Genomic DNA, 23,226 nt, shown 5'->3' with positions numbered 1-23,226 from the left:
GACTTTCATGTATACATGTCTACATGGATACTTCATGTGTGTATATAATATGAAAAGATGAAAGAGCCCACTATACACAGTGCATACAGGAAATAGTGTAGTGTATAAAGAAGGTAACTCACCTTTGATGATGGACTCTGCAGCAGCTAAATCCGGTTTGTAGGTTACCTGGAGGACAAAATAACTTGGGTTTAAACGACTGGTTCACTCAAATTAAAAAACAATAAAAATGATCTGTCTCGGTGTCTGGCCATGCAGATAGTTTTGGTTTCGTGAGCCAAGATTTTGAGATGTCAGCAAGTGTCTGTCAGGAACCAGTTACTCTAGACTAATGGTTCTCAAGGTGTCACGAGATGATTTATAGGAAAAAGGAAATAATAAAAACAAATAGAGTGCTACACAAAATTACATTTATTCTTTGGACTATTTCTCCAATCTTTTCGAAAGAAATACTGGAGAGTTTTGTCTCTTCAAGCCTCTAAAAATGATTCAAACTAAAGAATCTAATAGTGTGATTTCACTTTTCCAGGTGACGAAAAACCATTTCAAAAACTTCCAGGAAACATAGTTGAGTTTCAGCCGGATGCACCAGGGTCTAAATTGAGTTCCTCTGTCATCGTTACTGGTGCCGAAAAAAGTCCATGCTCTGGAGTTTGTACTATCTCAGCTATGTTTGCAGTGCTGAAAGAACTATTTGGTCAAAAGGGCTCTAAGAATGGAAAAATCACAACTCTTAGACACTTAACCTGTGGCATGGGGTCATGGCTTTGTGTAATCACATGATAAATATTGGGAACCACCGCTGTGAATTATCCAGAGGAATTGTTTCTGTTAGTTAATCTTCAAATCTTCAGGCAAGCACCCCGTCAAACTTCTGTCCACCTCCATTATATTGGGGTGGAGACAGAAATCTCGAAACCTCAGCATACAAAAACAAAACGGCGAAATAACAATAAGTCTAACCAGAAAAAAGGTATTTTTGTACTTTGGGTGAACTAATGGTTTAAGGCTAGAAGTTACATGATCGGATGGAGGGTTTAAGTACAGAGCATTTGCATTTAAACTAATTTCTACATGCTAATCCTGGATGTCAAATTCAATAATATCATGAGCTTTGTTTGTGCCCACATGATAAATCTGAAGCGGGCATACAGCTGTGCTAGCCAAAATGTCACCGAATCCACAATCCCCAACCCAAACCAGGCCCCTGGCGAGCTTACCTTCCACAGCATTGGCGGACCCTGGATGAGCTTGGCATTGGTGCCACAGTACTGCAGAGCCAGATGGAGACAATCGGTGCCAAACTCAAAGTCTGACTCACTGCACTGCAGAGGGGACACAACAGAGAGGCTGTGGACAATTGTAGACAACAATATATTTCCATCACACGCCGGTACACTATGTTGTTCCACTGCAGTGTTGGAACTGCACCAGTGGCTGCAACCAACTGGATGGCCCTAGAGGAAAAGTTAGGTGATCAAAAAAGTTACCACCATTCATCCTGAGCAGACCATGAATGTCTGTACCAGATTTCATGGCAATGCATCGAACAGTTGTCATTTCACTCAAAACCACACGTCAACCTCATGGTGGCTCTAGAGGAAAGGTCAGTGGATCGTCAAAGTCAGTAGGATTCATCCTCTGATGACTGTGAATGTCTGTACAAAATTTCATGACAATCCATCCGGTGGTTGTTGAGATATTCAGACTGGAAGTGGTGGGCCGACCGACCAACCAGACAGACCCACTAACCAATCCCGAGAGCCATGGCGTTAGCATGGCTAAAACTCCTCCTCCTTTCTGGTGAAGTATCAAGAATAAAACTTCTTGGAGCCAATAGTAGGGCTTAAAGTTTAAGATTCAAGGTTCAGTCTGCCAGATAATCAGATATTGCTTACAAATTTGAGATTTTGGTTACACTTGTTGTGTAAAAGCGGTAAATTTTGGTACATTTTTAGGGTAAAAGTCAGAGGGGTCACTAAAAACGTGAAAATTCATCCTCCTGGGACCAACAATATTCACAAAAATAACACTGTCATCAAGATAGTTGGGTCATTTTGTTAAGATACATCCTCATGGGCCAAAGTGTTGTCCAAGGGGAAATCCTGGCCAGACAATGATAGATTAAAAGTCAGAGGGTCACTAAATTCATGAGGAATCATGAATATCCAAACCAAATTGGCCAGTGGTTTTTGAGATATCTTGCTCTGCACCAAAGCTTTCAGTGGCCCAACCGAACCAATCCTTAGGCCCCATCTCTGCATTTAGGAATTGCCTCACGTTGTTATTTTCAGAAGAGTTCAGGTTCGGTCAAAATACAATATGACCTGCTGCGTACACTCTGATTTATCATTTCTTTTGTCCAGGCATACGAAGATTTTACGCTTTCTGTACTGTGATCGGAGCTGGTGTTCCAACGGAAGAGAAGCGAGTTCATCACCACATTTTTCAGCAGACACTTCAGAGGAATCTGTTTTCTTTGGCTGATTTACTGTTGGCCCTGTAACACTCTTATCTCTAATCACGTTGTTTATATCAGGTCATACGACTTTTTCCCACATTGCTCTGCAAGACGTGATGGGCTTTCTTGTATAACCGTGGATGCGAGAAATGGCAAAACTTTATCTCAGAGCCTGGTGGTGATGGCGGTGCGCAGTTGCTTCATGTTTACTTGGGAAAATTGTTCATCTGGGTGGAGCACCCTGATCTAATTCAGGATCCTGTAGTTCCCCTGCTTCTTCTGAAATCTTCTTCCGACTCTAAATCAAAACGCTTTAACAACAGTGTTACCACGGGAATCTATTTGTATTGAATGACCCCCCAAAAAAAAAAAAAAACACATTTCCAAACATTCAGTAATTTCATCATAAATGTTTTAGCAGTAACTAATAAAAGGGTCTTTCACTTTACTGCCCCTTTTTAACGACATTGCTCCACTACTTTCTTTTTCCTAATTTACTAAGTAACCGTTCCAAGGCTCATTAGTAGGTAAGAAAACATGTGGTTCTAGTTTATTTCATTGATTAAATAAATGTGTTACCTGTTACAGAAAAACATGCACGACTGTGGCTGCAAATGCTACGAAAGGAAAGAGGGGCAGGTCCGTTATAATCAGCCGAATGTCGCTTTGGAAAGGAAAAAATAACATCAGTAAATAACTACAGGGTCTAGTGATCCTTCTCTGCAACCCCTTTCGTTTCACATATAGTTATTTGCTTATATAACAATACTAATTAGAGCAGCTTTAAACTAAGGTATTGAAAAAAAAGTATTGGTAGTACTTATGTGTGTTTATGTGTCATTTCTCTGCACTAATCTTAATTACGATTAGTTCATATACTTTATGGCACCAACGATCATGTTATTTGTGCTTTGACTGTCAGCTGGGAAAGCTCAGTTCATGTAGATCCCATGGAAGTTTGGATTGGGGCGATGAGGAGGACTACAAAGACAAATCCATGCTACCTGAGATTATCCCTGGCTAATATTTTATCAAGCGATAAAAGAGAGGGGTCTTTTATTCCAGGGACCCTGGAACAGAGGAGAGAAATTACAGCAGAAATACGCTCTCGGTCTTGAGGTAATTTAACCTTTAGCATTTTCTCCCAGTACAAAAGCTTTCGAGGGGATCTGGATAAAGTGTCTCCCCCTTTGTCTTTTCAGCCCTAAGTTCTTCGACTCTCAATGGATGTCAAGATACAAATGTGCAGCTCTCAGAGATTTTTCATGAGTATGTCCTACAGTCCTAACCTGACACTTTCCCTCTCTTTTGAAAGGTTGAAGAGATGGAGAACAACAGGAGGAGAGAGGGGGACACACTCTAAATCAAGCCAGACCTTCTCTTTCTCCAGCGGCCTCCCCACTTTGTCTTAATTTTTGCGACTTGACTGGCCTCGACACTGCGGCATAAATGTGAGCTCATTTTCTGAAAAGGCCAAAGCCAACAGGGCTCTCAAAGCAATCTGAAGATCCATATGTGCCAGGAATAAAAATAACTGCAGACAAATGGGTCTCCAATTGGAGGCATACTTGAGCTCTTAGCTCAAACTTTGCTGCGTCCTTCAAAAACGTGGCTATCGGAAGAACCATCTAATGGAGTCAAGGTCGACATAGCAAACTGTTTTTCAGACATTAAAAATAAATAAGGTCAACTTCTGCAACTCGAGTCTCACATTAAGTTGGCTTGGACTGGCCCGCCACGTCTAGCCCCCGCTTTCAGAGAAGAATCAACACGTTTGCGGCTTACGTCAGCGGACAAATTCTTTCCATTTTTCAGGTACACATATTAAAACGCACTTAACTGCTGAGACTATTAATCCGAATCCACCTAAATGTGGCATGTCATTTCAGTGCACTTTCAACATTTTTCCAACTGAGCCTTTGTTCACGTTTGTTCCACAGACTAATCTGCTGCAGTATGGCAGAATATATTAACGTGTCATTTCTTTCCCAGGCGCAGCAGAGGCCAAGTGAAAATGATAGCACCCACGCCACAAACTGCTCAGAGTGAAACCCTGCAGGTTCTGGCACATCAGCTGAACAATGAAGGACTGTAAAGGCCTGTTATGATGTATGAGAATCATAAAGGCCTTTGTCATCTAAGTGGTGTAATCTTTAGAGCATAAATCTGAACCTGACTGTCATTTCATAAGATTTGAGATACTTTTTGGGGAAATTATTCAACACCAGGAGTGAGCGGCACACGCCTGCAGGACTCGATATTTTGTGTTGATTTTACAAATGTAGCTGTCCTGGATTGCTGCTTGACCTCTTCAGCTGCACAGAATGATCTGATAACTAGTGACAGTTTTATTGTACAACGCCTCTCTCTAAGCTTGTTGTTTCTGTCACTTTCATTTTCATTTTTCTTATTTTAATTATCTGTGAATGTTTATAACTTTTCGAGCCATAACTCCAACTGGCTAACAAAGGGGCAAATGCCTATTTGAGTTGAGTTGGATGAGAGCGAGAGAGACTGAGATCCCACATGTGAACCTGCAAACACATTTTACAATGTGCGTCACTGTGTCATTAACTACTTGGAAAGAGGACAAAGACAGGACTACTCCAATTAACACTTTATCACAAAGAGACGACTGCCACACGAGGGACAAACTGTAGTGAAACTTTTAAAACTTTACGTTACTTTTCATGGCGCTTCCTGCAGCCACTGACCTTCTTACTCTGGCTACGTTCACAGCAGCTAACGCTTCCTCGCTAACTGATTAAAATAAGCCACAGGACGTCACTTGCTGCTAATATTTTTTGTAGTTTGTAACTAGGAAGTCAGCGACTTTACCCGTAACTATCACCCTGATTGACCCACATTACAACGTAGGAGTGCCCACGTGTGTTGAAGCTAAATTAAAGAACAGACTCTACCCTCTGATAAGCTTGATAGATGACATCGAATGTGAATCCCTGAGGCATCTCGCTGGTTCTGTACTTGGCTCGCTCCAGAGAATGATCCAGGTAGCCCTCTGATGTGGTGGCTATCACCGTGGAAACAAGAGGTCGGATAGCTCCTGCTGCCTGGGTGAAAAGAAAGCGGATTCAGTTTTTAGTTTAGAATACAATAATAAAACTTAAACCCTGAGACAAGCTCTGTAAAGGGTGAGAATAGTCTCAAAGCTGCTTGTGAAATCATGTACCATGATGTTCGCATTACTCAAACAATATTCATATTTTGGCGATTGGGGGTGTAATGATACAGTCAGCTTACAGTTTGATGTCCTCACAATACTTTCAATAAAGTTTGACAGAAAACAAACTCCTTATCTATGACTCTTTAGGCATATTGTGTGCAAAAACACTGTTTTCAAGTTTCTTCGGCCTTAGTTGTTTCTGAGTTAATGAAAAATGCAAAAAACTGAATCTATGACATAAAAACATAAATAAACTTGTTTTACAAGCAGGTTCGTGTGTAAAAATACGCAGAAGAACAAAACTGTCTAGACAGGAATATCCTCAACGAGACAGAGATCAAATGTTTGAATAGGGACTAATATTTTCCAAACACCTTAACTGGGCACAAACCCCAATCTCTAACGCCAATGTGGTGAGTGCTTACGGGGGCTCACAGGTGGAACACTTTCAAAGTCATAGGACAGACACTAATAGAGGTGAACAGACGTAGATCCACACCAGGCAGCATGAAATGTGGTCCATCGAATCAATTTTAAAAATGCATCAATTTGAACAAATGTTTGCGACTGTGTGACTGCAAAAAATGTACAGAGAGAAGAACAGAAAGGAAAACATCTGGAGGAAAATCAGAGAAACCGGAGTTCTTGTCACATACAGACTGTTTATCGTCACAGCAAACATCTGTACATGTCCACTGGCTAACACCAAAACCACTACATACAGTGATGTTACTCCTCTTGTCATTTTGGATGTAGATGAAAATGATGAAAATGTTGAGATGTAAAACCTGCAGTGTTTGTTGGCTCTCATATAATCAAGACTAAATTATACCTCAATTTCATGCAACATTATCATGTTGCTGAAAGCTGTGAAATGCTAATAAGTGGACCTTGAGTTAAGATGGCTGTTCAGCCATAACTGCACATTTCAAAGAGAGATTATTTCTCTGATCATTCTTTGAGACAGCAGCCACATCTTAACAAGCACAGCTGGAGCACACACTGCTCGTCCTTCCTCCCGCGGAAATGCAAAAATAATCAACAATTCTGAGGATATTTCATCCCACTATGATTGAAGGCAGTTTCCAGGAGTCGACAGTCAGCGAGCGTGTGCGAGAGGAACGCCTCGCAAATGAAAGGCAAGCAAACATGTGTTCTGCGTGTTACACATGCTGTTAAAATCAAAATGAATCTGCTGCTTTTCAGTGGAGACAAACTTTCTGCCATGAGCGTGGATACTGGCAAGATAATGAAGACCAGACCGCCTGCTGTGAAAGCACACACACACACTCAGAAACACACCGTAAATGTTGGCCTCATGTCAGGGAGCTCTTGCTTCTTTCACAACCTGTGTGACCTGCATTCAACAAAGTCTTCTCTCAGCTGCTGAGTCTCATTGTGAGACAAATCTGCAAGTGAGAGTTCGTCCCAGCGGCCGTGACTCAAATGTTTTCCTCTCCATCACTGATGAAATAAACGCCACACCATGAGCGACGGATCTGTCAATCTGACAAACAGTTTATGAAAAGATGGACAGACCTCGTGCGCAGAGTTGTGATCACGAGAACTGTTCATCTTCTTTGGTCCGAACCCGACTGGAAAGCTTGACTTTGTTGTATTTTAGTGTTTGGTTTGTTTGTGTTCACACTGCACAGTGAAAAATGAACCGCACTTTGGTTTTGGTAACCTGTCATCCCACCAGGTGAAAGGTTTGATTCCAGCTGCTGTAACTGCGGCTAACAATGATGGATTTGTTTACGCTCTGCGCTGTAATGGACCTTCTCTGGTGTTCAGCTAAAATCACACGAAGAAATGAAGTACGAGCTACAGTCCAGATTTAATTAGCTGTGCTACGCTTTCCAAGCATGAGGAACTACTGGCATTTTGGGGTTGTTTCCTCTACTTGTAGAGGGATTACAATATGTCTCTGAACTGCTGCTCTCTTGGGAATAGACACATCCTGCCTTAATGTGCTTCTGGAAAAATTGACAATCCATAGACGTTACACATCTTCAGGTCAATTTGGAGCTTTGTAGAAAACTTTAATTATGATTATTTCTGAGTTATAATTTACTGTGCTTTGAATGTTTCCCCATGGCAGAATGACCTGAATGTTTGAAGCGAGTGAAGGCCACAGATTTCTGACAGAATGTGTCTCCTGTCCGCTTTATTTTATTGCAAAAATATATATATATATATATATATATATATATATATATATATACAGATATCCACAAGGTTTCCAGTTTGGACACAATTTAACATCCCAGTCATGACTTGACAAGTGGGAAATCTGGGCTTCTAATGAGCATGTGTTTCAGGGCTGCAACTCACGATTATTTCATTAATCAATCAATCAATCAATTAATTAAATTAATTAATCTGACAGCAATATTTTCAATTAATTGTTTTGTCTCAAATGTCTTAAGACATGACAAATTGCCCAGGATTTACTGAGATGTTTTGTCTTATATATGCCTGCAACTAACAATTATTTTCATCAGCTATTAATCTGCCAAATATTTTCTTGATTATGTTAAATTTGTCCTGTAAAATATCTGAAAACAGGGAATAATGTAAATCCCAGATTCCCTGAGTCCAAGGTGACGTCTTCAAATGCAGTTTTTTGTCGGACCAACAGTCTAAAACCCAAAGATATTCCATTTAATATTATATAAGAGAGTTAAAAAATCATTGTGAACTATTTTGAAAGTCAATTAACCCTGTGAGTCCCTTTTACAGCAAAAATGCCAAACATTTGATTGTTCTGGTTTAAATTATAGTAAATGTAATATTTTAGGGTTTTAGACTGTTGATCAGACTCCTGGAAACTGGGATGGGTATTTTTCACTACTTTCTAATGTTTTATAGATCAGACAATTAATCAATTAACATAGAAAAATAATCCATAATGAAAGAAAAAAAAAAAGGAAAAGCTCTAACTCAGACAACACTGCAGCAAATCCTCACATCTTATAAGCTGGAGCGAGACAATGTTTGTCATTTGTCATCATGAAAAATGATTCAAATGATTAATCGATTATCAGAGTAGTTGCTGATTAATTTCGCAACTATTCTGATAAATTGATCGACTAATACATAGTTTCATCTTTCATGTATTTTGTATAATAAACCAATATAAAGGAGGAAACACAGTTCAAATAAACACACTGATGTAGATGAGAGAAAGCTGCAGATGTAACGTGTTGGAGCGACTTCCAAATACTCCAAAAACAGCTTGTGTCATACTGACCCCCTGTTCCTTGGCAGCCATGGCTATCTTGTACAGGAAGTCCTCCTCCACAAAAGGCCGCACAGCATCGTGGATGATGACCACCTTTGGTCTGTCCGCCGGCCTCTCCTCCGCCCCCCCCTCGCCCAGAGCCAGGACTCCGTTACAGATCGACCTGTGACGAGTCGAGCCGCCTGGCACCGCTCGAACCTTCCTGTGCTGGAAGCGCTGGATGATGTCCGTCATCAGGTCCATGTTTTCTTTGGCAACAGTGACCACGATGCTCTGGATCCATGACACCCTGCAAGAACACACCATCCGCTCAGCGATGAGAAAAAAAGACCAGGGAAGATAGGCAGAACATAACACTCAACCAGGGCTTCCAACATTTAGGAATCAGGGCTGCAACTAATCTATTGCTTATTTCTTGCTTGTTTAAACTGGGGAATGTTGAACTTGTTAGAAGTTCCCAGAGCACAAGGTGACGTCTTCAAATAGTATTGGCCAACCAACGGTCCAAACGCCAAAGATATTCGATTTACAGGAAAAAAAAAAAACAGAGAACAGAAGTACAATACAAAAAATGTTTTAACCACGCAGGCCAGGTCATGCTCAAGGCACTCAACGCATATAGAACCATGATAAACATTTCTATTTTTAATTTGTTTCCTTATTTACTGTTAGGAAATATCCTGCCTGGGGATTTAGAGAAAGAAGGGGTCGGTCAGGGTTAAGGGGCGATCAGGTTGCAGGTGTTTGCTTTCTGTTGCTTTTCTGTATGTTTTACTGTCTCAGTCATAATAATGGTATGGCTGTATGTTATGTTACTGACAGTGTTTTCTTAGATGTACGCCTGCAAACCTTGTGGACAATAAATAAGAATAATAAATAATTTGTCACAAAAAAAAAGTAAAATACAAAAAAAGTGTTCAACAACATTTCCCAGAATGTTGGACTGTTCCTTTAATAACTCACTTAAATGATCAAAACAAATGATCAAAGTTGATGTTGAATGATTGCCATATAAGAGGCTGGATTTGACTGTTCTGTCTCTCGCTCTCTTCCCAGCCAGAAGGGTTTTGTTTGGTTGTGTTTTGGGGTTTATTAGATTTGCTTTATGTTATCCATTTTATTTACATTACTTTTGCCTGCACTCATGCACTCCCTACACCACTGAGTATAGGTTAGCATCGGTTAAATACATTTGTTTTGTTCAAACCGTCATTATCTGTGTGGTCTCCCTTGCTTTGTCTGAACTCTGAGCCGGCTCATGACAAAATGGGGGCTCGTCCTGTTTAAATGGACTAGTTTAGTGGCTTTTTGGCCCAGTTTGTAATGGTAGCAATTAGTGTGTAAGTACCCCCCACAAGTAACTGCTTGAAGACTAGGGTTGAGTTAGGTAGTATCTGGTGAGATAGGTTGGGGGGATTGGACTCCAATGTGGATCAGTGTACGAAGGACCAATTATTAAAGACTGCTGAGCATTTTGATATTGAAGTGACTGATAAACGTTTAAAAGAAAACATAAAAACATTTCTGAGAAACAGATTGGTGGAAGATAACGTTTTGCTTTAACGTTTGAACAACAAAAAGAGTTGTTAATGCTTAAATTGGAACATGACAAAATGTTACAGCATAAACAATTGGAAGTGGAAGTGATGAACCAGAAAAATGAGCAGACTAAATTAGAACTGGAACACTATAAATTGACCCTGATAAAAGAGGTGGGCGTGCTGTTCAGGAAGAAAATCAATTTAATGTTGGAAATAACCTGAATTCGCTTCCCAAGTTTACAGAAAAGGATCCAGACCTATGCTTCTTTGAATGTAGCGGAGAGTATGAATTATGACGTTGTGAAGGCTACAGTGCTGCGAGCGTATGAGCTGGTTCCAACGTTCGTATCGGCAACGTTTCAGGGATTTGAGAAAGAAGGAACATCAGACTCACGTTGAACTTAGGCGGGATTTGGTTGTACAGTTTAATCGCTGGTGTCCTGCATCAGAAGTTAAGACTTTTCAAGAACTGTGTGACTAGATTTACTGGAAGAATGAATGTCCTGCTCTTAAAGGAAAAGCAAAGTTTTCAAAGTAGTGCGCAAGTAAAACCTGCTGCTTTGGCTGCCCCTGCTTCTTCAGCCCAGTTGGCGCTCCAACCGCAGTGTCAATCTGATGCTCTGTGTCCCATTGTGTATGAGTCTGAGAGCAAAAGTGACTATTCAGCCTTTATTTCAGATGGTTGTGTGTCCCTGCCTGGAAAGAAGGAAATTTTGAGAGACGCTGGCGCGCTACATACTTTTGTCTGTCAATCGATTCTTCCTTTCTCCTCGGATACAAACACTGGAGAATCCATTTTGATGAGGGGTATGGGTATGACTGTTATTCCAGTACCAGTCCATAGGATGGAGTTAGTCTGTGGTTTGGTCACCGGAGAGATGGCAGTTGGGGTAAGCCCGGCCTTGCCTGTCGAAGGGGCGCCTGTCGAAGGGAATGACTTGGTGGGAGATAGAATATGGGCTGAAGCTTCGCCGCCTAATGTGGTCACCCAGGTTCCTGTACCGCTTCTTTCAAAGACAGAGGTGGGAAAGCCAGCAGAGGGTGAACCTGAGGTGGAGTTGTTCCCAGCTTGCACAGTAACTCGAGCTATGGGTCACAGAAGAGATGAGGCTCAACAGCAGGAAAAAGAGGCAAAAGTTGTAGTAATACCTGTGCCTCTTGAGTCTATCTCTCATCATGAGTTAATACAGGACCTAAAGTCTGATCCCTCTATGAAGGCCCTGTTTGAGCTGGTGTCACCTTCGCAGGACATGGAAACTGCGGCGCAGGGGTATTTTGTGCAAGGTGATGTCCTGCTGCGTAAAAGGTGTGCACAAGGAGACGATTTTGTGGGAAAACCAATTGTGCAAATTGTGATGCCTGCTAAATTCAGAGAAACTGTGTTGAAAGCTTCCCATGATGATGTAGCTGGTCATACGGGCGTTAAAAAAACATACACTCGGATTTTGCGTCATTTCTTTTGGCCCCGGTTGAAAAGGGATATATCTGCTTTCATCAAGACTTGCCATACTTGTCAGCTGACGGGTAAGCCAAATCAGTCTATAAATCCGGCACCGCTGTGTCCCATTCCAGCTTTGGACCAGCCTTTTGAGTATTTAATTATGGACTGTGTAGGCCCGCTGCCTCTCTCAAAATCTGGTAATCAATACTTGTTGACGGTGATGTGCCAGGCTACCCACTATCCAGCGGCATACCTGTTGTGTTCTATTACAGCCAAGGCTGTGGTGAAGGCCTTGTCCCAATTCATTTCTGTGTTTGGCATTCCCAAAGTCATACAAACTGACCAAGGTTCAAATTTTTGCTCTAAGCTGTTTTCGCAGGTTTTGCAACAGCTTCAGATTAAGCGCAACCAGGCGTCGGGTCAGACCCTGAAGTCACTCTTGCGCGTCGACTGCACTGAGCTTGATCTTGATCGCGACTGGGAGGAGGGATTGCCTTGGTTGTTGCTGGCGGCAAGAGAGGTAGTCCAGGGGAGCACCAGATTCGGTCCATCTGATCTGGTTTTTGGGCACCCGGTTCGTGGACCATTGGCAGTGTTAAAAAGTGGTTGCCAACAGTCTGAGCCGCCGCAGAACTTAATTGACTATGTTAATGGTTTTAGGCACAGACTTTATATGGCAGGGAAAATGGCAAAGCACAGGTTAAAGAAGATGAAATTACTGCTTGACCGTGAAGCAAAACAGCAGCAGTTCAGTCCTGGAGATCAGGTCATGTTTCTTTTGCCGGTTGCGGGTTCACCATTTCAGATTTCAGATTTAATTTTGCTGGTCCGTTTACAGTTAAAAAACAAGTGTCGGAACAAGATTATTTGAACTCATTGCCTAAAGGAAAGTCTAGGTTGTGTCATATCAATTTGCTTAAGCCTTATTATGCCCGGCTGTCGTCGTCCCCTGGTTCTGCTGAGGTCCCCTGCGTAAAACCTGCGTAAAAACAGAGGTGTCTTCTTCAGTAGGGGCAGTTATGGGGGAGGGGGAATGGCCTATAGATGAGGATGTGTTGCAGTTGAGGTTGGACAACTCTGAGGCATTAAAGTCTTTGCCGTCAGCACTTGGATGAGAGTAAGCGAAATGAACTGGTTTCCTTGATGAATAGCTATCCCGTCCTATTTTCAGATACCGTCACAAACGCATCTTACTGAACACGACATAGATGTTGGTGATGCTCAACCAATCAAGCAACGCTTTTATCGTGTTTCACCAGATAAGCGGGCCCAACTGGACAAAGAGGTTAAGTACATGCTAGATAATAACATAGCAGAATCCTCCCACTCTAGCTGGGCATCTCCCTGTTTACTGGTGAGAAAACCTGATTCCACTTTTCGGCCATGTACTGATTTCAGGAAAGTTAACCGGGTTCCCTTTGCCACGCATGGAGGATTGCGTTGACCAAGTGGGTTCAGCAAAATTTGTGAACAAATTTGATTTACTCAAAGGTTACTGGCAGGTCCCGCTGTCTCCACGGGCCCAGGAGATAAGCGCGTTTATAACTTCTACCGGCTTGTATTCTTACAAAGTAATGCCCTTTGGTCTGCACAATGCCCCCAGCCACCTTCCAGCGGCTGATGAATCGTGTGGTGGCAGGTATGTCTGGTCGTGCTGTGTATGTGGATGATGTTGTCATCTTCAGTGAACATCTGCAGTGGTTACAAGCACTGTTTGACAGATTGGTGTGGGCTCGGTGAACAGTGAATTTGGACGAGCTACTGTGACCTACTTAGGCAAAGTGGTGGGGCAGGGGGAGGTTCGTCCTGTGGAGGCTAAAGTGGAAGCTATCAAGAATTTTCAGCCCCCTGTAACAAAAAAGGGGTTGATGCGTTTTCTTGGCATGGTGGGATATTATAGAAGTTTCTGTAAGAACTTCTCTTCAGTTGTGACGCCTCTTGCAGGCCTTTTGAAATCTAAAGTAAAGTTTGTTTGGTCAGCTAAGGCCCAGTGTGCCTTTGACAACGTTAAAGCTCTCCTATGTTCCCCTCCGGTTTTGGCGGCACCGCAGTTTGATAAGCCTTTTATCTTGCAGGTTGATGCCAGTCAGGTGGGGGCAGGAGCAGTATTGCTAAAAGCTGATGATGCGGAGGTGGAGAGGCCTGATGGGTTCTTTTCAAGAAACTTCAATTCATATCAGCGGATCTATTCAGTCATTGAGAAAGAGGCCCTTGCATTAATTTGGGGATTACTGCATTTTGATGTGTATGTTGGTTCTGGGGCCCCTCTTGTAGTGTACACAGACCATAATCCCCTCACCTTTCTGCGCTCTTTGCAAAATCCAAATCAACGCTTGATGAGATTATTATTTTTGCAGCCATACTATTTGGACATACGTTATATCAAGGGCACTGAACTCTGAGCCGGTTCATGACAGGAGACACATCTGATTATAAACACCGCTTGTTATTGCACTGTTGTAATGAAGGTCAGGCAGTGATCACAGCTCAGTGTAAACAGCCACCTTCTCTTTACCGTCATGGAGCCAGAAATCGGAAGAAAATAACACCGTCTGTCCTCCAGTGGCGGACGAAAGACTCAAATACACACATTCAAAATTAAGTAAGTAACACTTGATTTTCAGTTGCTAGTTACTAGTAAATACGTGTTCGCAAATATTAAAGGTTCCATACACAAGCATTACGAAAGCACAATTTTCTCATTTACCTCCTGTCATAAAGTTTTGGTTTAACGTTAAAATGAAAATCCTAAAGTATAGAGGAGGAAATCAGTGCCGCCCGTGTAATCTGCAATCAAAATGTAAAAGCTTAAACATCTGCGACTCCTGTAGTCGGATAAAGACCGTAAGCGGAAGTCAAGTCACTTCCTGAAACTGGACATTTACCTCCTGACATAAAGTTTTGATTTAATGTTATTCAAGATATTTGTGGCTGAGACTTCTGTATTCACCTGCAGTTGACCGCAAGATAATGATATAAATGACTGTTAGAGCTTTTGTCACACTTGGCAGCAATGGTTTCAATGTCTCTGGTTGTATTAGGCCGTTGTGGACTAAGCTGCAAATCAATGAACAAAACTGATTTATGGAAATATTGAATTTTTGTATGACTTGTGCACCAATATAATGGTATCTTAATTAGCCAGGCATCTAATTTTCTGGATCAGCCAAAGAAAAGACATTTCCATCTGGTTATTTTGTCCATAAATAGTTTCTTAATTGATTTTTCAGATAATGTGAAAAATGAATGAAGGAAAAGGGAAAGATTTCCAAAATGAAAATCCTACAGTATAGAGGAGGAAATCAGTGCCGCCTGTGTAATATGCAATCATAATGTAAATGCTTAAATATCTGCGACTCCTGTAGTCGGATACAGACCGTAAGAGGAAGTCAGGTCACTTCCTGAAACTGGACATGCTCCCAAACAGGGATTATGGCACTTTATTCCCGCTCCCAGTTCAGTGTTTTCCTACCTCTCGAAAGCCTGGATGGTGTAGCTTAAGAGCGGCCGACCCAGACACGGGAAGAACTGTTTCGGTGTCTGTAGTCCGGTTCTCTCTCCGGTGCCGCCAGCAGGAAGAACCACAGACACCAGGAAGTCGACGCTGCGTTCGGCCAGCTGGTGGTCGCTTTTCCCGGCCTCACGGGTTGGGAAAATCCCGGGATGAGCGGGCCTGTCCAGGGCAGAACTGTGGCTCTGCATGTCGGTGTGCTTCACCTCCATTCAGTTGGTGGATGAGGGGTCAAGGCGGGTCATTCCCAAAACTGTCCGTGCCCGGCGAATGGGCGGGGTGGGAAGATGACAGCGACGTGGGTGGAGATTTGGGGAAAACAGCGCCGTCAAGCTAGAACTTGGCGTACTTCCGGATTTCAAAATAAAACCCTCCAGGTCTAGGTTGATTTTTAGACCTTTAGTGCGTAAATGGGCAACACATTCATAGTGGGGTACCTTAATCTGTAGTATTGACTAATGTTGGTAATAATACCAAAATGAACTACAACTAATAGTCCCCCTGTGTAAATTTCACTTCAATGTAATCGTAGTATCAAAAGCGATATAATTGTAATGTTATGTGGTATATGTGGTGTAAAGAATAAAACTGAATGTGAAAGTTCATTCTTGATCTTGGAAACAGTAAGTAAAGGTAGACAGAATAGTACGTTAGCCTCTGAAATGTAGTGGGGGAAAGTAGAAAGTCTCTAAAAATGGACATACTCAGGTAAAGTGCCAGTTCCTCAGACTTTCTCAGGGACAAATTAAAGAATGTAATTTGCACTCAGCATAATTTTACACTCAGTTGTGCTTTCATCTATTTTAATTAATCATTAATTAATGATTTCAGGGTCTCACGTGGCAGTAAGTAGGTTTATTGAGTCCTCGCGAGACTTCTACATCTGCCTTTGAATTTGAAAACGATTCTTGTAGTAAAAGTCATATCAAAGAGATTTATTTTGCTGAGCCACGAGTGCGCAATTCATATAAGTCTGTAATAGGGTTAGGGTTAGGGTTAAAAACCAAGATAAATGATTTCTTCCACATACATATTTATAAATTATTTTAAGTAAGAACGTAATGCTATATGTTACACCTTCCATCGATTTAGCTACGCAATATTATAAATCATAGGTGAATCAGTTTTAATTTACCTGTAGATGAAACATCGATCTGCGTGAGTAATCATGGTGAACTGTGGTGTCAAAGTCTCCACTGACAACAATACATGTGATAAAAAGTGATATTTATTTCATATAGTTATTACAAGAATGATGACAAAGCTTTTCCAGGTTTCACCCACATGCTGACGCCACTAAAGCAAAACTTCTCATATTATATGTTGCCACAGAAAATATATTACATCATACATCATAAATCTTACATAGTAACATTTTATACACATTGCTGTACTTCAAAAAGGCAAGTAAGAATTTGATATATGTACAAGTATTTACACAGGATTTTTTTTTTTGAGATGTTTGGTGTTGTTTACTGGTGTTGGTGCCTAAACAGTTCAGATCTCCATCTGCATATACAATGAATATAGGAACGCATGCACTTCTGGGACAATGTGGGTCGGTCAGGGGCTCCAGAGAGCTCTGCAGACTGAACACCCCAGTTCAGTTCACACTATCTTTAACCACATGGATTCAAATGTCAAGAAAAGTCCTTAGCATGCCCTTTGGAGTTCTCCAGCATAGTGAGGAACCAGCTTCACCTAAATCAAGTCCCAGTCACATTGAGAGATAATCCACAACTGCAAGCTCTGGACGCCGTGTCTCAATATCACAGAGACAAAACTCCTGTAGGTTTATGTGGATTCAGAGTCCGCACGCCTGCCGGCTCTCAGGGTTCAGTCTCGTGCCAGTTCTCGCTCAGCCGGTTCTTGCCGAGCCTCCTCTTGCTCTTGGACTTGTGCTTGTGCAGGAGCTGCGGCGGCGACAGAGACGTCTCCTCGAACTTGCTGCCCGATTCGTTGTGCTGCCTCGAGTACCTCTTGCACTTACAGGAGGTGACCACGGTGATCTTGTATGTTCTTGTGCTGCCGTCCTGGCACTGCAGCTGGATGCGCTGGGTGCGGGTCTTGTCGTTGACACACCGCCAGTCCTGGTTGCTGCTCCGGCGACCCCAGAACTTCCTGCCATAGGCACCGCCGATCCAGTTTTGAAGCATCTGAGCTGGCAGACACTCACCAGTGCACACCAGCTCCTTGATGGGGTTGATGCTGGTGCAGTGGCCATCGGAGATATACTTAGTGGACCGCAGCTCTCTGCATCCGATTTGGCTTCGTTCTGTGGAAAGACACAATGAGAACTGTGAGAAAGAAGAACCAGGCAGTGTAGTAAATCATGTTAGGGCTTCAACTAACCATTATTTTCATTATTAATTCATCTGCCAATTATTTTCTCACATAACCAATTAATCACAGCCCAAGGTGACGTCTTCAAATGTCCTGTTTTGTCCGACCAACAGTCCAAAACCCACAAATACTCAGTTAACTATCACGTATGAAAAAGAAAAGCAGCTGAGAAGCTGAAAAAAGATCATTTTTGGTATTTTTGCTAATTAAAAAAATGACTAAAACATTTGTCCGATTATTAAAATCGTTGCAGAATCAACGATTAATCGACTAACTGCTGCAGCTCTTGTGTTGTATTTAGTTTTCTGAGGTACAACAAACTCACATATCACGGTGACATGTATCATTACGTCATCATGACGTTGAAAGGTTAATCCATGATAATGGTGGATTACTGTCCAGCCCTTCGGCCTGTACATTAAATTAGTTATGAGCCTCTTCGTAGCCTCTGGCAAGTGAACAACAACAAGCTGACCTTTCTACTTCAAAAACGCTTAATAACTTGAAAAGTAAACTTTCTTTTTATCAGTGTGGCAGGAATTTAACACGAGGATTACATCTGTGCAGCAGCTGCCCCCCCCCCCCCCCCCCTCCACCACCACCACTGTAACCCAAGCTAAGGTCCATTCATACAGCTCCATACACCTCGGTGACAATGCCCCCCCTTCTCTGTGACAGTGTTTGATGAATGAACAGGGGTGAGGCTCTCTCTCTCTCTCTCTTACACCCCCCCTCCCTTCACGGTCGGGTTCAGAGCCACGATCTGAGGCTTCCTGTTGACGGGAGAACACCTCCATTCTCATCGCCGCCTGGACGACAGCCAGCCAGGTGTGTGTCACCTCAGCTCACTGTGGTGAAAACAGTCTCTGCTGCAGAGCCACTGTGTGATCTCAGTGAGAGTGTAACGTTACGACTTTATCCCTAAAGTAAATCTACAGAGATGTGACTTGATGTGTATTTACTATTCTGCAGCTGCAGGATTTTAGTGATGTACTTTGTGCAAATAGCAGCTGTATTACATTTCATGGTGTTTTGATGACGCGCGTCGCCTACAGTCTCTTTACAGAATGTGAAGGTGTGTGTAAATGATGATGGCATTAAGTGCCTGATTCAAAGGTCCCTCGCTTGGCTCTCTGAGATGTAGATGTTAAAGACAAAGAAAGAGGAAATTAGATTCTTAAACCTGGACTTTATCAAAAGCATTTGGCTGCATGCACCCTTAATGAAGAAGCCAAATAAAGTAGAAGGTGAAAAAAGGAAATTGGGGTCTGTTCTCTCAACTGTCTCTCATGCTGCTTGAGCTGCATAAACTACTAAAAGTAGGTGAATGAACTACAGTGACCCATGAAGTACTAGAAAGATAGTATTCAGGTATCTGACTGTTTAATGAAATAACGCCAGAAGATAAAATAAGATGATATAAAGCTTCTACAGTCGTTACAGAGAAGAGTTTCCTAAAAACAAACAAACAGGAGCATCTGAGAGACCCTGTCAGCATCCTCCGGTCCTCCGCAGCGGGATGCTTCCTTCACTCACCGCCTCTGTCGTGCGCCGCGCTGCCGGCTCCTCTGCCACCGTTCCGGGCGCGGTTCAGGGTCACGTTGCTCTGGACCTCCGGCACCGGCGCGCTCACAGGCGGGAACAGGAGCTCCGTGGCGTCGTTCTTGAGGGCTTGGCAGCTCCTCAGGAGGATGCAAAGCACGACCAAGGAATGGCACGACTCGTACGCGCTCAGGTGCATCGTTGCTTCTGGAGAAACGGGGGAGTGTCGGGAGATATAGGTCCGACTGGAAGTTCACTGACGGTGGATGAACCGTACATGAGACGCTTTTATACAGCCGGTCCGCCTCTCGCTTTGGCAGCTACTCAGGTGCGTCTCTGTTGCGAGGCTCTGATTGGTCACCCTCTCGTAAGATAACCCCGCCCACTGCTTTTATTGTGGAGAGTTTAACATTTGATCCTGGATGCTGGAGAGCACGCCTACATCCATGATGATGATGATGATGATGATGATGTGATTAGATGCCTGAGTCATTGGCACATTAACAAGTGGTTTTTGGTTCATTAACAACATTCTGATATTTATAAAATACAACAATACGGATTATTAAAAAAAAAACTTTTGTAGCTACATAAAGATATTTCCTTGACTGAGAAACAGCAGCTGAATGACCCTCTTTGTTTCAAACCAACAACAAAGATCTGTTCGCTCCCTCCCTCACTGAACTCCAAGTTTAGTTTAGCTGCAGCTGAAGAGAGACAATCATACGTCAAAATAAAAGTACCACTGTGTAGTTTCTCTGTCAGGTGAAATACCTGGCACCTCCAGATTTGTTTTCAGGTGTTTTCCGATCAGCTGAAGAAGGAAAGTGAGGAAAGAAGGAAGAACGAACAGAAGGAAGTGAGTTTGTGTAGTCTGTCCAGGGCTCCATGGTGGAGAGGAGGTCATGTGGCTCACGTCTGTTTAGTGACACCTGAAGCTGCTCATCATCCTCCCAGAGCCATATTCTTCATATATGTTTACAATCTATCTATAATTATGTGTCCATACCGTCATTTTACTATGTTGGTTTATTCTGTCCGCCCCGACATCTATTTCCTGTCTGTCCGTCCCGGGAGAGGGATCCCTCCTCTGCTGCTCTTCCTGAGGATTCTTCAGTTTCTTTCACAGTTTAAGTTTTTTGGGGGAATTCTTCCTCATTTGAATCAAGGGTGTAAGGACTTTTGTAAGGAAATTTGTGATTTTTAATATGGGCCATATAAATAACATTGACTTGACTAAAAGGAAATGAATGTAAAAAAGCACAGAAAACTTTAGATCTGCCTCATATTTCTACAAGAAATGCGTGTGCATGCTTGCACATGATTACTTCTCCAACTTCACGTTGTTTCTCAAACAGCAGAGAGCCATTAGCACTGTGTGTCTATTGAAAACTGAATCAGCTTTAAACAACTTTTCTTGTGCGCGTGGGAAAAAGTTTGTAGTAATTATTGTGCAAGGACACTCTTATGTTCAACAAAGATAGTCAAATTAAGAAAAATATAGCAAAATAACTTTTGATAAAGGTAGCTGTACTGTGAAAACACCAGGGATGATTGGGAACAGGTCTGGGACATTATCAGACAAAGCCTGACATGTTGTGTATTATTAAAATGTTTCTTACTATCAATAAAAAGAAGCAAACAGCTGCTCATTATTCAGCATTGTGTAACCCCCGGTTACTAAAATACTCACCATGAGTTAATTGTTATCCCTTACTTTTGCTATTCAGACTTTGTTATTGCACAGGCAAATTAAAATAAGTTGCCACTAAAATAATCACAGATAATTAGATATTTGTATTTGAAATAGGGTTGAAATTATTCATTAAATCATATTAAAAGGAAAAAAATGTGTGATTAGTTAGATCACCTTTCCAACTAAACGGTATTGACTAAGCTAGCCAATCTGTAATTAGACCCGCCCTCAGGTTCTCCGTCTCTGGCAGGAAATTGGAGACGGCAGCAGTATGTGGATCACTCTGGAGATAAAAGTATTTTGGTTAACGCATTTTTCCTTTGCCACGAGTTCCCAAGAGCATGGTCTCTTAAAAAACACCCTTGGTGAGTTTTACGAGGGAAAGACGAACTGGAAATGTGCGTTTTAAATGAGTGAATGATGCTAAAATTCGCCGTGGCTAATCGCTTGCTAACATATTAGCGTGCCGTGTTGCGGTGTTGCTTTGATGTGTTGTGACTAATGTGTGGGGAGCGAGTGTGGGCTTATTGCTGTAGCTATGGTCTGCGGGCAGGCTGTGGTTTTGGCGGTGGTCTTCACGTTGCTTCGCTGCCCGATGTTGCGGCATATTGGGGTGAAACTCATTCCCCTGATAGTGAGAATGTCACTCAGGTAGACCCAGAAGTGGTCCAGGCAGTCTGTGAATGCCATCTACTTCGCCCTGATCCAGAGAACAACTCTCTTGACCCTTGCATCACACTAGTCGAATCCGTTGCTATGCACGCAGATGCCATTCCTTCGATCTTTGAGCAAGAAGAACAGGCTGAGGGAACGCCCACCATCCAGCATCTGTCCAGGGCAGAGTTAAAGGAAAAGCAGAGAGCTGACCCCAGTATCAGGGAGGTCATATTCCAACTGGACAACAAACAAACCCCGCCAACTGTGCGAGGAGAGCTCCCTGAACTTCTTTATCGGAGGAAGAAAGAAGGGAAAGACAACATGGGTCATTTGGGGATAGAGCGAACTACCGACCTCCTGCGATCGCGGTTTTATTGGCCTAAGATGGCTGCTGAAGTGGAAGCAAAGGTGAAGACGTGTGACCGCTGCATTCGGAGAAAGACTCCCCCTCAAAAGGCTGCACAGCTGGTCAACATTCAAGTTACTCTAATCCGTTAGAGTTGGTTTGTATGGACTTTCTCTCAATCGAACCTGACAGAAGCAATACAACCAATATCCTGGTGATTACAGACCACGACACTAAATATGCAGTAGCAGTACACACCCAACCAGAAAGCTCGTACCGTGGCCCAAGTGCCTCTGAGAGAACCTTATCATCCACTATGGTTTCCCAGAACGCTTACACAGTGATCAGGGGCCTGACTTTGAATCCAAGACAATTAAAGAGCTTTGTGAAGTGGCAGGGATTCAGAAAGTCAGGACGACACCATACCATCCCAGAGGAAACCCCGTCGAAAGGTTCAACCGGACACTTTTAAGCATGTTGGGAACCCTGAAAGACAAAGTGCATTGGTGTACAATTGCACGAAGAATGTTGTCACTGGATTCAGCCCATACGAGTTGATGTTCGGGAGGCAACCAAGGCTACCTATCGACTTGGCATTTGGTATCCCACGGCGTGAACATAACCAAACCTCTCATTCGGATTATGTGCGCAACTTGAGGTCTCATCTGGAGGAGAGCTACCAACTGGTAACCAGCAATGCTGCTAAAAATGCTGCAAGAAACAAAGCCAGATTTGACCGACGCATCACGGAGTCTGCACTCGAAGTTGGTGACTGCCTGTTGGTGAGAAGTGTCCGTCTTCGAGGAAAGCAGAAACTTGTTGACAAGTGGGAACCTGCGATTCACGTGGTGATAAAGCGGCCTGGCGATCTTCCAGTGTACACAGTGAAACCTGAGAACCAAAATGGACCATTGAGAACGTTACACCGAGATCTCTTATTGCCATGCGGATTTCTCCCTGCAGCGGAAAATCAACCAACCATGCCCGAGCCAGTTCCACGTAAAAGGACAAGTCGGAACACTTGCTTGAATCCCCCTGATGCAGATGAGGATGTGAACCAAGATGAGTCAGATGAAGATGTTCCTGTGTACTGGAATGCAACCTCTAAAGAAAAAGGAAAGTGCTTGGCACCCACACCAAACTGAGTCGTATGGGAATACCCACGTCATGAGGGACGAAGGGCTAAACCGTCGTACTGGGATTCTATCATTTGGGGCCACAGCTGAACAAGACTCTCAAGCAAGTCCTCACGGGTACAGA

The 23,226-nt window shown here is 42.8% G+C and overlaps 2 protein-coding genes across 3 annotated transcripts in view; both read right to left on the bottom strand.

The window, feature by feature from the left end:
* The window catches only part of crppa (CDP-L-ribitol pyrophosphorylase A), a 43,185-nt gene extending 27,533 nt beyond the window's left edge, over positions 1-15,652 (bottom strand). The window contains exons 1-5 of one of the 2 annotated variants that reach the window (XM_070911987.1): positions 15,344-15,652; positions 8,899-9,178; positions 5,383-5,532; positions 1,221-1,325; positions 123-168 (exon numbers count right to left, since the gene is read on the bottom strand). In XM_070911987.1, coding sequence (XP_070768088.1) covers positions 123-168; positions 1,221-1,325; positions 5,383-5,532; positions 8,899-9,178; positions 15,344-15,594 — 832 coding nt within the window. In that variant the 5' untranslated portion in view covers positions 15,595-15,652. The remainder of the gene's footprint in view (positions 1-122; positions 169-1,220; positions 1,326-5,382; positions 5,533-8,898; positions 9,179-15,343) is intronic. The other variant, XM_070911988.1, reaches the window with a different exon arrangement.
* A 1,559-nt stretch (positions 15,653-17,211) lies between these two features.
* On the bottom strand, positions 17,212-19,466 carry sostdc1a (sclerostin domain containing 1a). Its single transcript, XM_070912556.1, has 2 exons — positions 19,262-19,466; positions 17,212-17,657 (listed from the first exon to the last, which is right to left on the bottom strand). Exons 1-2 carry the CDS (start codon positions 19,464-19,466, stop codon positions 17,212-17,214), a joined length of 651 nt encoding a protein of 216 aa, XP_070768657.1.
* Positions 19,467-23,226: the final 3,760 nt, after the last annotated feature.

This window comes from Enoplosus armatus, chromosome 9 (genome assembly GCF_043641665.1).
Source record: "Enoplosus armatus isolate fEnoArm2 chromosome 9, fEnoArm2.hap1, whole genome shotgun sequence".
Taxonomy (NCBI): domain Eukaryota; kingdom Metazoa; phylum Chordata; class Actinopteri; order Centrarchiformes; family Enoplosidae; genus Enoplosus; species Enoplosus armatus.
Note: the sequence above shows the minus strand (reverse complement) of the source record. Positions and strands in the feature narration are given on the sequence as shown.

Excerpts from the sequence above, each read along its gene's own strand:
- sostdc1a (XM_070912556.1), bottom strand. The coding sequence starts at position 19,466 with ATGCACCTGAGCGCGTACGAGTCGTGCCATTCCTTGGTCGTGCTTTGC. Across the intron at positions 17,658-19,261 it reads CGCGGCGCACGACAGAGGCG|AACGAAGCCAAATCGGATGC; the intron begins GTGAGTGAAGGA and ends GTCTTTCCACAG.